Source organism: Xiphias gladius, chromosome 6 (assembly GCF_016859285.1).
Source record: "Xiphias gladius isolate SHS-SW01 ecotype Sanya breed wild chromosome 6, ASM1685928v1, whole genome shotgun sequence".
Taxonomy (NCBI): Eukaryota; Metazoa; Chordata; class Actinopteri; order Istiophoriformes; family Xiphiidae; genus Xiphias; species Xiphias gladius.
In genome coordinates, this window is record NC_053405.1 from 27271836 (window position 1) to 27287402 (window position 15567).

General features: G+C 38.5%; 1 protein-coding gene across 1 annotated transcript in view; it reads right to left on the minus strand.

The window, feature by feature from the left end:
- Positions 1-6437: 6437 nt before the first annotated feature.
- si:ch211-51h4.2 overlaps positions 6438-15567 on the minus strand; it is a 28801-nt gene continuing 19671 nt past the window's right edge. Inside the window, exons 4-7 of the mRNA XM_040128635.1 lie at positions 11844-11943; positions 7709-7767; positions 6706-6770; positions 6438-6501 (exon numbers count right to left, since the gene is read on the minus strand). Of these exons, the coding sequence (XP_039984569.1) occupies positions 6438-6501; positions 6706-6770; positions 7709-7767; positions 11844-11943 (288 nt within the window). The remainder of the gene's footprint in view (positions 6502-6705; positions 6771-7708; positions 7768-11843; positions 11944-15567) is intronic.

Here is a 15567-nt window from a genome sequence, read left to right on the forward strand (position 1 = left end):
AGATTATGACATTAAACACTTCAGAAACAAAAAAACGTTCACCCCTTGAGACTTCCAAGCCTGGTTTCTTCCTTTTTGAGAATGAGATTCCCCCCATGCCTGACATGGAAACAGAGACTTAGTACTTTTAAAGGACAGCAAGGGCACCATCATAAATTAATTACACATTTATCAGCAGGACGAGCACTAAACTGAAATCATGCACTGCCTTTGTTTTGGCAGAGCACTTAATCACAAAACATGCTCAATCAAGAAAATGAAGTGATCTTGGAAAACCGACAATCTCACTTTTGATGATTATTTCATTCTGAACAAAAACATCGCTGCAGCTGATTACACGGTTTTCACCCGACTGCTGGGCACCGCTGTTACTGCATGTTTGGATAATTTACTCTCCCCAACGCCGCAGCCTCCTCCTGTTCTAGTTTTACTTTGCTCATGATAGTCCTCATGCTTGACTTTGGCATCCATTTCCTTGCATATTATGTGCACTCCATCTCTCAGCGCTGTGTGTCTGCTGTGTTTGTGAAGCCCTTGAGGTTTTATGTGCTCCCTGCTGAATCCCTTACTGCTGGATTCTTTAGGGAAGAATTTCAAGAGAAAAGCCTATTTAGAATAAAATTGACTGTGTAAGTTTAGTGGGTTGCTTCTATACTGGATATAATATCATTTCTCCCTCTAATGTCAGTTAGCTTTATCCCTTCATCTTTAATTGTTTTAAGTCTGTGTTTAAAAACGTGTCTTGTACATGGGGGTGTATAATAGAAGTTTGTTATTATCAATAATATACACTAAATCCCTATTACTATATAAATAACTTGCTAGTAAATGCTTCCATGCCCTAGTCATACAATGTTTGTATCATTATGTAGTTGGGTATGACCTCCAGTAGGTAATTATCATAAGGTAAAAAATGAAAAGAAAGAAAAACCTGCAATATGAACAAAAATCTATTTTACACAACCTGACGTTTACTTTGTGAAAACATCCTGTTTTCATTCTTAAATAATTCCCTGAAGAATTAATTGAATTTGCATAAAATAATGAAGTGACAAACTATGCTTATTATCAAGCAAGCATCTTCTACATAGCATCTTTTCATCGTCTGTTTGATGTATACAGCAAACTGCTTGTCTTTGTGGATGAAGTGTATGAAATCCTCAATAGGAATTTTACAGGATCATCCTCTGCTTCTGTAGAAATGTGTCAACATAATTTATTGGAAATGTTATACTAAATCTTTTGCCTTTATATTGTTTATTTACTTCTTCTGATGTGTACTACAACTTCTAACATTATAATTTACTGTATGTCAATCTGCAAAGGTGGTCAAATTTCTGCTGAAAATAAAATGGAGCGTCACCTGAACATAACAGGTTTAACATGCCACATGTGTGCTGGAAGCCCTTGAATTAGGTGTCAATCTGAAAACACAGCTTCTTCTCCAGCAATGGGGCCTTTGAACAGTTTGTGTTCCAAATGGCTGGTAATTTCAGTTCAGTAAATGTTGAATATAAAAACATGCTTCGGCGTGTTTTAATTTGCCATGTCAGGGTGCCTGTTTGTTGAGGAGTACATTTAAATGTCATGGCTCTTTGCTCAAAAACAATTTTGTGCAGGTGAGCCCTGACCAGTCTAGAATATGATCTAGCAAGTGTAACCTGTATGTGTTAATGTGCAGTATTACTTTGTCATCTTCATTCTTTTGGCTGTCACATGTAACACTAGACTGAGAAGTGTAACCTGGCTTTAACCTGCTGCAGCAAACACTGTAAAGACAGATTCATGAATCAGATCTAACTCAAGAGATTTGCCATGCAAGAACACTGTTAGTGTTGTGGTTTACTACCCTGCATTATCCTGAAACTCAACATATCTCACTTTATCTCCCAGAACATTTAGATCATTTGTCTTGAAAAATCATGAAATAAACATGGAAAAGGTTCAGAAACAAGCAGGCAAAATGAAAAGATGATTCAACCATGAATCTTTGCTAGAGGCATCCACATGTCTTGATAGTTAAGGCATCTATTATCATCCATATTCACAAGTCTCATATATCATCTGTGTTACACATTTACCTTTTCCCCCCTTTGTTTTACTGCCCCTATCATGTGATATGACTGTAAACTCCTAGATGATGTTCACACTGGATTATGCAGTGGATGGAGTAGCCCACACTATAAAAATATAGCCAGGACTGTCCTGTCAACTGCTATGCTAAATATGCTATTAGTAGCAGCTCAGATATGTCTATTATGAGAGACGCTCATGGCCGATCAGCAGTCCAAACCAAGTTCCTCTGAACAGGGATTTCCCTTTGGATTGTCACGGTGTTATGTCTGGTGGAAACAGCCTAATAATCCTTTAGGGTACAGCTAATGTTTGAAGAGTTTTCTAAAAACAAAAATGGGAGACTGGGAAACAGAGGATAAATCATAAGTTCTTTGTTTGAAACCAAGGGCCATAAAGTTAGGCTGCAGGAGAGAGAAAGGGAATTCACGGGCAAGTAAATTCTCTCCCCTCTCTGCGGCACTGGCAGTTGGTCTCTTTGAATCGGCAGTGCAGAGTGCAGCTCTGAGAGATTTATCCATTCATTTGTTGTGGCTATGCCCGAATGCTCCCAACAACACACCATTTCTATTTTATTCTAGTCGTCTTTCACTCTGCTGGGTGGCTCAACAGAATTATGTCCCCAACGATAATTATCAATCAAAATTATGGTCTGAAAAATGCGGGCAGAGGAAACTGCTTATCAGGGCGTAAGAGTATGAACAGTACCCAAAAAATAAGCAGTGTGATAAGAGAAAACAAGGGGAGAAAGCGGATTTGCATCTGTAGAGTGTAAGCCATCATGATTTCAGTCAACCTATAGTAACAAACTGTGCCAGACTTCAAGTACTTTGAAGAACAAATAATTTCAATTCAAATGTATTACATAAACTTTGGAGTTCAGTTTTTCCATCATAGTTTAGGGCTATCAGATAATTTGCCAGTCTACAAAAAGGGAGTTAGTGAGAGATGTGTGACAGAAAGAAAGCATTAAGTCTTTCTAATGAATGACTGAAGGCTTTTCTTTTTTATTATTTTTGTTTTAAATAGGTCTATACTTTTATACTCATATAGTTTGGAGCTCTAATTTATCCAGATCTCAATGATGTCTATGAAATGAAATATAACTTAAGTAGTTTAGCATCTGAGAAGGTACAGATTGTTCAAAAATAAATATTCTTTGCATAAAGCTGATTACATATTTTAATTATTGTTCCATTTCATACAGGTGAAATGACTATCATCCTTTCAGAGCCACACACTGAAAAATTAAAAGAAAACAACAAGTTTGTACAATGTGTACAACTACAGCGTAACATCAGTCTCTAACTCAGAGGAGCAAACCATAGATTTAGCAAGGCCTTATAGAAAATAAGCTTGCAGTCCCAGTGATAGCCTCTTTGCACTTAGCTGGTCCTCATGCTGACTTTTGATGGTAGACAACTGAAACTATGAGACTCTACAAATTCCCTGGGAAAAATTATACCACCATTGTCTAGATCCTCATATGCTCAGGTCTCTTGAAAGTGTTATGCTTGGTCCTTCTAGAAGTGCACAGACTGAAGAAGAGGCACATGGGACACCTGAGGGACAGAGTGAGATGGCTGGTGGGGCTAATCTCCACAGTGAGAAAGGGCATCGTTCAGGACGAGGCATGAGGACTGAGCTGGCCAAATGTCTCTTTAAGGGAAGATTAAAGAACCTTCTTTGCTTCTCTCGCAGGCTGAAGTTTGCTTGCCAACCACAGCTGGTTAGGGATGGATGGCTAGCTGGTAGGTTTTTGGCCAGGGTTAGATATGACTTTTACGACAGGTCTGTACCACTCGCGAATTTTGTTCATTCCGAAGAGAAAATTATCAGTATGAGAAAATTGGTGAATACCTCAGATTCTCTTAAATTGCTTGTATGTGATTAAGAACGAATCGTATGACTGGTTCTTGCATGAGGCCCATTATGGCCTGATCATGTATGATACATCTGTCTAGTGTTGCAGTGGTATTATTAACAGATGAAATCCAATGCCGAAACTAAAAACCTTCATTGTAAGTATCCAAAGCAAGCCTTTCGCATGTGTCGACCATAACTCTGATAAGAACTGTAGTATTGAAAGATTTTACTTCAGAGTGATTCAATGAAAGTGGATGCATTGGCTAGTTCACATCACGTGCACCTTTCAAAAGGAAAGTCAAAATATTTCGAGAAAAGTCAAGTCAAGTATTTAGAGTCCTGTTAGAGGCAAAACCCCTGTAAAATAGAACACTAGTTTGAAGGCTCATAAGGTGTAGTTCTCTAACCATATATTCACTGAACTAAAAGTAAAAACATAGTTTGGGTTTTTGAAATGCACATGTTGACCAGAGGGCTCTGTAACTGTTGTGGGAGACAGTGGAGCCCGTTTACAGCACACTGAAATAACTGAAATTTTATCATGAATCGATAAATGGAGCTCCCCTGTGAAAAAACCTGCCATTATATAGCATTGCTTTGCCACGCAACACTGCTTTCAGAAACTGGTGTGTAGGTTGGACACAACACAAAACAATGCAGCCTGAAGCTCATAAATCTCCGAGAAGTATCCCAGAGGAGAGAGACTTATTGTGTGGGCCTGCTGTAAGTTGTTTTGCCAGAAGCTGATCAGTAAAGTACACCAGAGGTCAGATACAACCAATTGGGTATAGCTCAGTGAAACTTGTCAGGGGTTTTTCAGCTCACACAGCAGTGCAACAGAGCATTTTCTTGAGTTTAAAGTTTTTGTCTCTTCATTTTATATTTTCACATTTTGGCTTTCAGTCAATATCCAAATGGCTAGTATTATTATTTAAAACATCTGATAAACACGACAAGTTGGTGAAAAGATTCTCAGAGGTGCACAGCATGAATTTAGAGATATTGCAGCATACATACCTGTGGCATTCGGATTAAAACTGCAGTGCTGGTCCACAACAAAACTGTTTGTGTTGTGAGGTCTTGGTAGATTGGACAAGGTTTATTGTGGTGTCAATCGTGCCTAGGCTGGGGCTAATATGTAGGATATGGACTCAAAGTGTACATTTAGCAATACATTTGTACATTTAGTGATGCATGTTATCAGTATAGTGCTGGTAGAGAAGTTGTAACGTGATGATATGATCAGGCAATGTAACGAGCACTGTAACAGAGAAAAGGGGAGGACAGTAACTAGCCTGAGGGAACGAGTACTGCTTTAACCCCTTACATGCATACTGTTCCTAAGGTTTATAGTGACCTGGAACTATTTCATTATTTTCATTCAATTAAGCATTCAACTCCCTGGGATTCCTTAAATTATTTGCCCTTAACAATGTTCTGGTGTCAAAATGTCAAATTGATAACAGCATTGTTTTTCTAATGTTTTTCTCCAAAAAGTCTATAGAGACCTGAAACACATAGGAGTGTGCGCAACCATGTTGCTATGACAACAAGCAAGTGACTGTGATTACTTTGCTGACTAATTTGGGTTTGGTACGTGTCAGTCTGTGAGAAGTTTGAGTGGCCTATGTGTAAGACACAACAGTAGAAACATGAAATATTACAGGCTACGCTTAGAAATTTCTGACATCTATAAATGATTGTAAAACTTTCATAAATAACAAAAATATATCTTGTGTGTTTGTTATTGATAATAATATATTCTGGAAATACTGTAGGTTTTTTTAAGAGATTTTGGAAGGTTCTGGTGCATCTGGACTCTTCTGTGGAAGACTGTTATGCCAGATGACCTCCTTTCACTGTGGACCAGATTTGCTCTACTATACTGGCTGCTGTTGTTACTGCCCCATCTCCTCATACGTTTGCTGAAGGTCTGAGAGGGTCTTGTCTCTTCAGCCAATGTTAAGCGTCTCTGTCTCCCAGATGATCCAGTAGTGTGGTCACGTGATCATCCGACCACAATACTCAGTGTCAATCATGGTCTATCACGTGTTGGTTTAGAAATGCTACATTTTCAAAATTTCCACATATGGCTTAAATGGTACTTTTTGAACCCAATCCTACTTTCTAGGCATGACAACACTTCACCCTTCATCCAAGCCATGCAGTTTCACATCTGCTATCCATAAAACAGCCTACTGTTATCTTTGGTTTTAACTCATATGGATTTTTCACACACAACCCTATAGATATTACATTGCGAACCCTAAGACTCTTATTCCGCATGGAATTAGCCAAAAAAACTTTTTTTCTATAACAACGCACATACTGTTGTTCCTAAAAGTATAAAAAATCTATTACATGCAAGGATTTGAACATATTAAACAACTGAGACCTCTTTATGATGGCGGAAACACATAGAAGCTTGAACGTAACGATTACTGTGGCTAAAACAAAGCCACTCTGCCGGATTTTCTAGCCTCGATAATCCCTGACCCTCAGCCTGTGGAGAGGTTGTAGCAGTCATTCTTGAAACAGCCCAGTGTCCTGTGGTGCTCTCCCCTGGTAGACAATACACCAGATGTTCTCTTGGCAGAAAGGTCTCTGCCATGGTACAGGTGAAGATTCAGAAAAGCTGGTAAATGGTATTTTGTATAAAATTATGTTTTCTTTGCGTTTCAGATGGGAGGCATGGCCTATATTTTCTTTGTCATGATATGCTTTTTCATTTAACACAGTCAGAGCATAAGAGAATAATGTACTCACCAGAGGATGTTGAGCACAGTGCAGGTTGTCAGACCTCCAAGAACTGCTCTTCGAAACCACAGGATCTGGACATGAAAAAAATACAGAACATTGTGACCAACAACCTACCAGGTTAGATCCACTACCCCCTGTTGGGCCTGACTGTCATTGTATGTTTTAGGCAAAATATCTGTGTACAATGCTAAATACCCCTCTTCATATAATGACCTTCAAAAACACGAATCACCTGACGTGATTTGTGTTTTTGTTTTTCTTAGTGATACATTTTTTCGCTGTATAGGCCAAGTCAGATGTTGGTGGCTATTTCTATGAAGCAGGGTATGTTAGGTTTGATTGGGTCTCTTTCTATGTGCCTGGGAAAGAGCTGCGCCCTAACCAACAGCACTCCTGACCTGACCAATAAAGACTGACCCAACCAGCATCCAGGGTTAGTGGGCTGGCAGGAATGGTGAGACACAGCCGATGGAAACCAGCAGTGCTGACCTACTGTGGTATTAAAAAAAGTAGCGTAAGCTACATGAATTCACTACTAAGCACTAAACTTGAGGTACCATATTAACATCCACAATGAATATTTGCAAATAATTCCCATCCAGATAATGTCTTCACGAAATTCACTAGTATGTGCTTTAACAAGGATTTGTTCATCAAATGGCTGCTTAATCAAACCAAGGGATAATTTTAAGTCAAACTTTTCATAGAGTACTACAAATTAACACCAGATGAGCCCAGTACAACCACAGTACTGTTGGTTGCTAAGTTGCTCAATTGGATCTGCTAAGCCCACGTCCACAACGACCAGCCTGTCTGAGGTTACAAGGTGAGAGAGAAGGATGACTAAAAGGTCGCCACAGCCTTTCAGTCCTTCACTGCTCCCTACATGTTAAAGTCTTCCTCAGTGTACTAATGCTGAAGAATAACAACGCAGTGCCTCCTGAGCCATTTCTGAAGTCAGTGCATTGAGTCAACAAATCACCAGGATGTAGTGGAAGAATAGATTTACCTGTGTTTTGTTGTGTGAGATCTGTGAGAAAAGCAAAGGCATCACATTTACAATCCCTCCTGTAAGGACAAAAACAGAACAGCAGGTAAATCTCACAAGATGTGTGATATTGGCCATTTTTTTCTTCACTGCATGGAGACAAATCTTCATAAAAAAATGTTTTTGCAATCTTTATTCATCTGCTTCCTCCATAATAGCCAAACAAGTTTGTAACAAGCTGGAAATAACAGACTGCTCAAAATCAATACCCTTTTAGAGGTACCCTAATTTAACCGGAAAATAAACCAAATTCATCAAATTACTTTATTTTCTAAAAAAATTTACTTTATTTATTTATTTTTACATGTACATTATGAATCCCGTACTGACTTAAATTTATTCATTTTACAATTTTCAATAACTTAGTTGTCTGACTAAACCGAAAATAGCTTCTTCAACAACAATAATTAATCAAATTAGAAGTCAGGAAACACAAGAGAGAAAACATATTGCCCTCATGTAGTTAAAGAAAAGCTTTTGTTAATTCAACTTTAGCAAAGAAAATGCAACAGACTATTCAACCTAAAAATCTCCTAAATGTCTCCTAATAGTTATGTTCATATACAATGGTACCGCCACAGCAGATATGTTTTGTAGAAAACGTAATTGTGACCAGATTACGTTTTCTATTGACATGATGAGGATATGTTGTTAATTGACATATTAAATATGTCGCAAATACGTTTATACTGAGCATATGAGTATAATGTTCACAGATGATGCATTGGTCTTCAAAATATCCAGTCTTGCAGTACAATATCCACTTAGAGTGACTACATATCAAGATGGCCACCGAGGCAACAGAAGTTGCTTCAAGGTGGCTGCAGATCGGGAGTGGAGAGCTGCTGCTGGTAGCGCTACTTGGACACAAGCTGGGGCTTGATCAACCCTGGCTGGGTTGCCCGGGTGAGGGTGTCTGATTGTTGAAATACCCGAAACACCCGATGGCCCCCGGAAATATCGCTGATGATGTGTCCAGGTGCATCACAAGATGATGTATGTTAAAGCAAGACTACAGCTTAATTAAACTTCTTTATGGTTATGTTTAACGACGCACAGCACTTGGTTAAAGTCCTCGAAACGTAGTCTGGTTTAAAACAGAGTGACTTCAGACTTAACATGTTTATTTATTTTTAACCCAAACCCCAATCTCTCCCTAACCTTAACCAGTGCTTTTGTTGCCTTAATCTAACAGATGGGCCTCTGGATGTGAACCCTGGTCTCTGGTGTGACATTCATGCACTTTGTACGCCCACCGTCCATCCCAACCCCCTCCTGGCGACGCCACAGCCATTAATAAATGTAACGCGTCATTCATTCAAAAAAACATGTTGCCTGTGAACTTTATACAGCCAGCGAATACGTTTCCTATAAAATGTATTCATTATATATGAACATAATTTTTAGGAGACCAGCTGAATTATTGGACTATTATTGTGAGATATTTTAGGTCATACTGTCCAACCTTAATGAGAGATACAAAAACTCAACAGACAAAATATGTTCAGAAAACCTTTCATCATGGGACTCTACAGATACTGCATGCCCGCTTTAGAGAAGACTGGATCCACAATCTGAGTGAAGTTTGCAATTTTTCAATTAAAATTACTTTGCAAAAATAGTTTATAAAGATAGTTAATAGATATCACTCATTCATTGTCATCTACCTTTGAACTTATAGTTTCCTCCCTTGTTCGGGGACCACCATTTCTGCTATTTTGGTGCCTTCTCCCTTTAGCTTTCGCTTTAGACGTCACAGTCTAAATAAGCTGCAGTGAAATCTATCTCACCCTCCTGTAAGGTAGTGCACATCAAGCTAAAAGCAATGTATTAGTCTGCGTTTCAGTGGGTAGTTTTAGAATCTTTTAAATCCTGATCAGAATGCATTTTAAGGTAAACATAATCCTTTTTTAATCTTAAGAAAATGAATAAAAGTTCTAAAATGTTCTATATACTGTTCCACACAACTATCAATGACAAACTGCAAAGCAGCTGTCATAGCTGGCACTTTGCATGTTATAAGGGGCCTCAGAAGTAATGAAAGCTGGAGGAGGTACAGTCAGAGCTGTCACAGAAACGCTAATGAAACAGAGCAATAACCCGTTATACTGCCACACTTGATATGTTGCAGTGACTTCAGGAAGTCAAAGTACTCTCTTGTGGTGTAGATGACAAACTTTCAACTGGAGTTGAACAGTGGTCTGGGGCTGAGCATAACTGTGACTGCATTTTTCCTTCCGTTTATTTTCCATTTATTTTGTTGTCTAATTTAAATCTGTGCTGCTAAGCAGATATACATTGACTGATACACTGAAAAGTCATTATGTTTTTATCCAAGGGAAAGCATAACTTGTAAATGTAGGGAATACTAGTACTATACATTTTCAATGCATGTACGTTAAAGGGCCTTTTTGTGAAGGTTTAACATCACAAAGGAAAGAGGTAAGGGTGAGGAGAAATGGGAAAAAAGAGGAAAGACATACATGGCATAAAGATATCTCAAAGAGGTCAGTGGAAGCCAGAGAGGAAAACTTGAGAGGAATAGGGGAATATTTGGGAATTTGGAGAATTCAATTCAATTCTGATTCTTGGTGTCTTTCTCATGTCTTTAGTCCATTGAACTGCAATTTGAAATATAACTGTCAGTTTAGTTAGTTGGTTTCAGAAAGAGGTCGCTGACAGTTCAAACAAACAAGCTTATTAGAGTACATAAATTATTTATTTGAAAATGTTAACTGGAATAATTGGAAGCGTGTAACATCTTCGGCCTGTAATGATACAAAGGTGTAATTTACTGACCATCACCACTTCTACTTAAGCAGAAACAGAAGTTTGTCTATGCGTGCTAGAGTAGGATAAAAAATAGCGCTGTGCTGTACTGTTAGTGCAGAACAGCCTCAACGCTAGGCTCGTACCAGCGAAACCCAACATTATCCCCAACACTGCAGGACAATGGACTGAGTTATCTTCCTCCCCTGATCAGAGTTGGCTGAAGTTTTGTTAATTGGTGCATGATGTATTGTTTGGCTGAGTCATTTAGTGCTGGACTTTGAGCTCCATTAGCCAATGTTATTCTTGGGATACAAATTAATCTAAAAAAAACAACAACTTTACCTTCATCTAATAAAGATTATCATTTTTTAATCAAGAAGATGAACTTAACATAACTCCTCTGTGCGCATCGTACGTTGTCCACGTGCTGCATTGTGCTCTTGCTGCTCAGTTCCACCTGTTTTATTCCATCAACATAATGTTATTAGCTAAGTATGCCATAACTTATGCCATAGACTTCATCACAGACTACAGTATGTCATGATAATCCAGCCAAGGGCTTAGTCATGTTACACATATATATATGTCAATTTCATCCCTTTTTATGGTGTACTGTTATAATTCAATGAATTTTCAATGAATAAAACACACCAATAAATATCTTGACAAATCAATACTGTAGGAAGGTTCAATTTAGATTGATTGCAGACACAAAGATACAGCATCGGAAACATCTGATCAATGACTTTCTCTCCATGAAAGGTACTGGAGTCTGCATCCATAAGATGCAGGGCAATGTTTTCAGGTAGCTAAGCAAAATCTGAATCAAACAGCTCCATTTTTGGCCTTCACATAGATTTCTAGCTATGTCTTTAAAGTTTTGTTAGTGTCTTCTGTTTAAACCTTTTTTTTACATTTTAGCGAAGGATCTACTTTTCCTCTTTATTTTCCAATTGGTGTAGCACCAATGACCACTTTGCTGGGAACTGTCAGGTTAGTTTTCCAAATCTGCTTTCCAAATCTTCCAGGTGGTGCTTGGGCCAATAACCCGTAGGTACCAAGAGAGCTAATCATAGAGGTGGCAAAAGTAAACCGTATAACAGTAATTGTGAATACACCTTAACATACCTAAAAAAAAAAAAGGTGCAGTAACAAATGCAGTGATATAATGCATACAGCCATCGACTTTACACTACTCTTACACATCCATGAATGAAAATGGTGGCTATTCAGAAGCCCAGCAAGATGAAAAGACGGAATAAAGAAAAAAGACAGAGGGAAAAAACATCGAAAATCAGCAATATTGCACAAAGTGGATTCTCACCCAGAGCTACTGTGCCCATTAGGAAAGGTTTCCCCATCTGACTGAAGTCATTGCTGCTCTGAAGGCCAACCTCTGACCCCACTGCAAATGTCACAGCCACCTGAGACACACAAACATGCACACAGGCCTTCTGTGACAGGTCTTATGAGATTCATTCTGTCAAGGTCAAGATCAAGATGAAGGTAGATCAGCGTCAAGGTACTTGTATAGTAGGCAGGTAATTAAACGCTCCACAGCAACACAAGCAACACAGGGCAGTAATATCATAGAAACATTTATTTTTTAAACTTCATGAGTCCTTGGGTCTTGTCAATTGTGAAATTCACCATTAATGAACCAACTACCTGGTGAAATGAAGCTTACATTTCAGCATAATTATATAAATGAGACAAATGCACAAACCATGGCTTAAAAAGAAAAAAGACAAAATTCAGTTAAAGCACAGGAGAAAGGCATTTATGGGCTGGAATGGGTTTTCAGACAGTACCATAGCCCAAAAAATGTTGTGACTTCTAACATACCATATATATTGTTTTTGTATAGGGTTGCTCTGAAAAGTATATTTAAAATCAATAGCTGTATTCATGTATTTTAAGTTATCCACTTGTACTTTATAACAACCTTTAATAACTTTGTCTTAATGACTCATTACTTTTGTCCTTTGTCTTAGTTTAAAAAGACTCATCACACCAGGAGACAGAATCATCAGTTACTTTACCCAGACCGGACACATGACGAAGTGAGTGTGGCAGACTGACAACTGAATCATTTGCAGCCTTTTTTCGTTATTTTTTGATAGACAGCAGAGTTGAAAGAACACAGAAGTTTTTACTTCACAGAATTACTTTCTAATTTCATACTTTCTCTCATTTGATATGCTAATTCGTCATCTCTGATGTCTAATTTTACTCTTTGGGCAACAAAAAAGATATGATTTGAACTTTTGCTATATTATATTATTATTAAAATATTTTCTGTTCCTCTGCAAGCAAATTGTCAGTGGGTTGGAAGAAGTGAAGGTTTGTATTGAGAGGGACAAAATCCACACTGAAAGCTTTAGTGAACCACTCAACCACAGTGAAGTCATAAACCTGTGCAACATTTAGGGAGCTACGTGAGTGCAGTCTGTGTGTGAGGTCAAAAAGAGAGTAATCTTTGTGTTTTAGTGCAACAAAACGCCTGGTGGTCTGTTTTCTAATGGACAAAGAGAGATGTGAACACTATAGAGTTGAAGAAAGCAGCAACCCATTTTACAGGTATAGGTAAGAAATTGAGGTGAAGGAGGAAAAGATGAGAGGAGTGGAATGAAAGCAAGGAGAGAAGAGAACAAGTAAGGAAAGGGGGAAGCAGTGAGGATGAGGAAACAAGACACAAAATTGAAGAAAGTATTGAAGAGGAAAGAGAGAAAAGTGGAGAGAAGGAGAAAAGTACTGAGAAAGAGGATGGGATAAATGGTTCTGATGACTTCTAAGAAAAAAATTTGTTTACCAACTACTGCTTTTTAGATGGACTGAAACCTCAGAGAGACCTCTTTAAAAATCTTTGAGAAATTGTCTCATCATCTCACGGTGGGCAGGTTTTATTAAGGCTTGGACGAAGAATGGATCACACCTTACTTAACTATTCACCACACACACAAACACACACACAAACACACACATACACACCATAAACCTGACTGCAATCTCCTCTTCCAAGTGATTTGACCACCCTGCACCAAGCTGTAATATTCCTCTGCTGTCATGGGAGCCGGCAGCATTAAAGGTTCAATGACAACTTTATTAGAGGTAAGGGTCTGGAGTCTTAACCAATTATAAAGCCTGAATAAATGTCAGGCAAATTATTTCCAGAAAGCCGTGAAATTGTAGTCAATTCTCCGTGAATAATCTACCTTCTACAGCTCCACAGCTCGGTGCCTGAGATTCATTTAAAAGTGTGTGTATGTGTATTGGTGTGTATGTAAAACTGTGTTCACCCAAATTTCACAATGACTTAATAGAGCTCTTATTAAGGTGTATCAACTCCATTTGGGCTCTACTGTTACTTGATTTAGCTGAAGGTTTTGTGTGAAGCAGTCAGTCAGATGTCAGGCCAAAAAGAGCTGTTGGAGCAGCACATTGACTTGGATGAAATTATAGAGAGGAGAGGAGACAGAGAGTGAGAGGTCCCATATAGGAGAAGCAGGTGTGACTTTATTCTTTACTTAGCATGTTTTTGCTATTTCCTGGTGACCGAGAGGGAGATACCATGATATGAGTGGGAGTTACCTTCAGCACTATCCTGAGAAGGTTGTAAAATCACAAAAATAAACTTCCATGCTTAGTGTCAGCATGCTAACATGCTTACAATGGCAATGCTAACGTGCAGATTTTTAGCACCGTTTACTACCATCACCATATTATTGGAGCGTGTCAGCAGGCTCACATTTGCCAAATGGCAGTAAACACGGGTACAGCTGAGGCTGATTGGAATGTCGTTAGTTGTGCAAGTGCTTGATCATAAACCACAATACTTGACACATTAAAATTTTTGACCTGATGATTGTGCTAGAGGACAAGTCCTATGGCTCACCAAAGGCAATAGAATTCAAAATGAGCCTCATAGTTGTAAGTTTGATTGTTCTTAGAGTTCCTGGCCATTGTCTTCCCAAATGTGATTTTAATTATTCTGGCTTATTAGACATCCTCTAGTCCTGTGTGGGCATGTACAGACTAAGGCTGCGTCCAAAATCAATGCCTATTTTCTATATACTGCACTATATTTATTTACTTTATTGATTAAACTAAGAAGTGTCTATTTAATAGGAAGTAGTGAATGAGTGGATGACAGAGTGATTACAGACAGGGCCTATGTTTAACTGGCAACTCCCTGACTCTCCTGATGACTTTGTTCAACTCGTGGGTGGGACAGACACCATTATCATTTTTATCAGTACATGGAGTTCTGTGACATCAAGTCATTCCTTTGTAGCTCTGCCTACCTTCAACCAGAGGAGAGGTCCAATATGATAGAATAAACCAGAACAGGTGGGAGGTTCTGTCTGACATACATAGCCATACCAAAACTGAAAAGTAGGGATAATTAATAAGATGCACACACTCTGTAAATCACACACCTCACTCAGACATGAACCATTTGCTGATGACAACACATTCCCCAAAATGAAATTTCCCCAGTAACAATCACTGTTACAAACATTTAGTGGGTGGAGTGATGTGAACTGTTTGCACTATTAGTGTCCTACAAGAAAACAAACTGCTGATGTGTCTGTCTGAAACCCATCAGGTTGCTTAAATTGGCCTTTGTTTCACCAGAATCAATAAAGCTGCCCTGGGGCGCTTGCTTACATGTCCCACACTCCGCAGTCCTCCAACAAACTCTTATTTAAGTCCTGATCAAAACATCAGTCAACTTCATCAGTAGTTTACTGCCAAGGTTTCAGGTTCACTTTTCATAAAATTGACTTAAAATGAGCGAGATGCACCAATCCAACTTTGGCTTTCTCAAAGTGTTTTTCAAAGTGGAGAAACATCTCCCTGAGGCCAGTGAAATAAATGGAATATATTATGGACGGATTTATTTAGGATTATGCTCCTGTGAAGGGGAGGAAATCAAAGAGACCCCAGCATTGATTTTGTTTTGAGAATGTTTGGAAATCCTGGTAAATTCTGTAAAATCCATTTCCATACATTTTCCACTTTTAATGTGAAAAAAAACCCCAAAA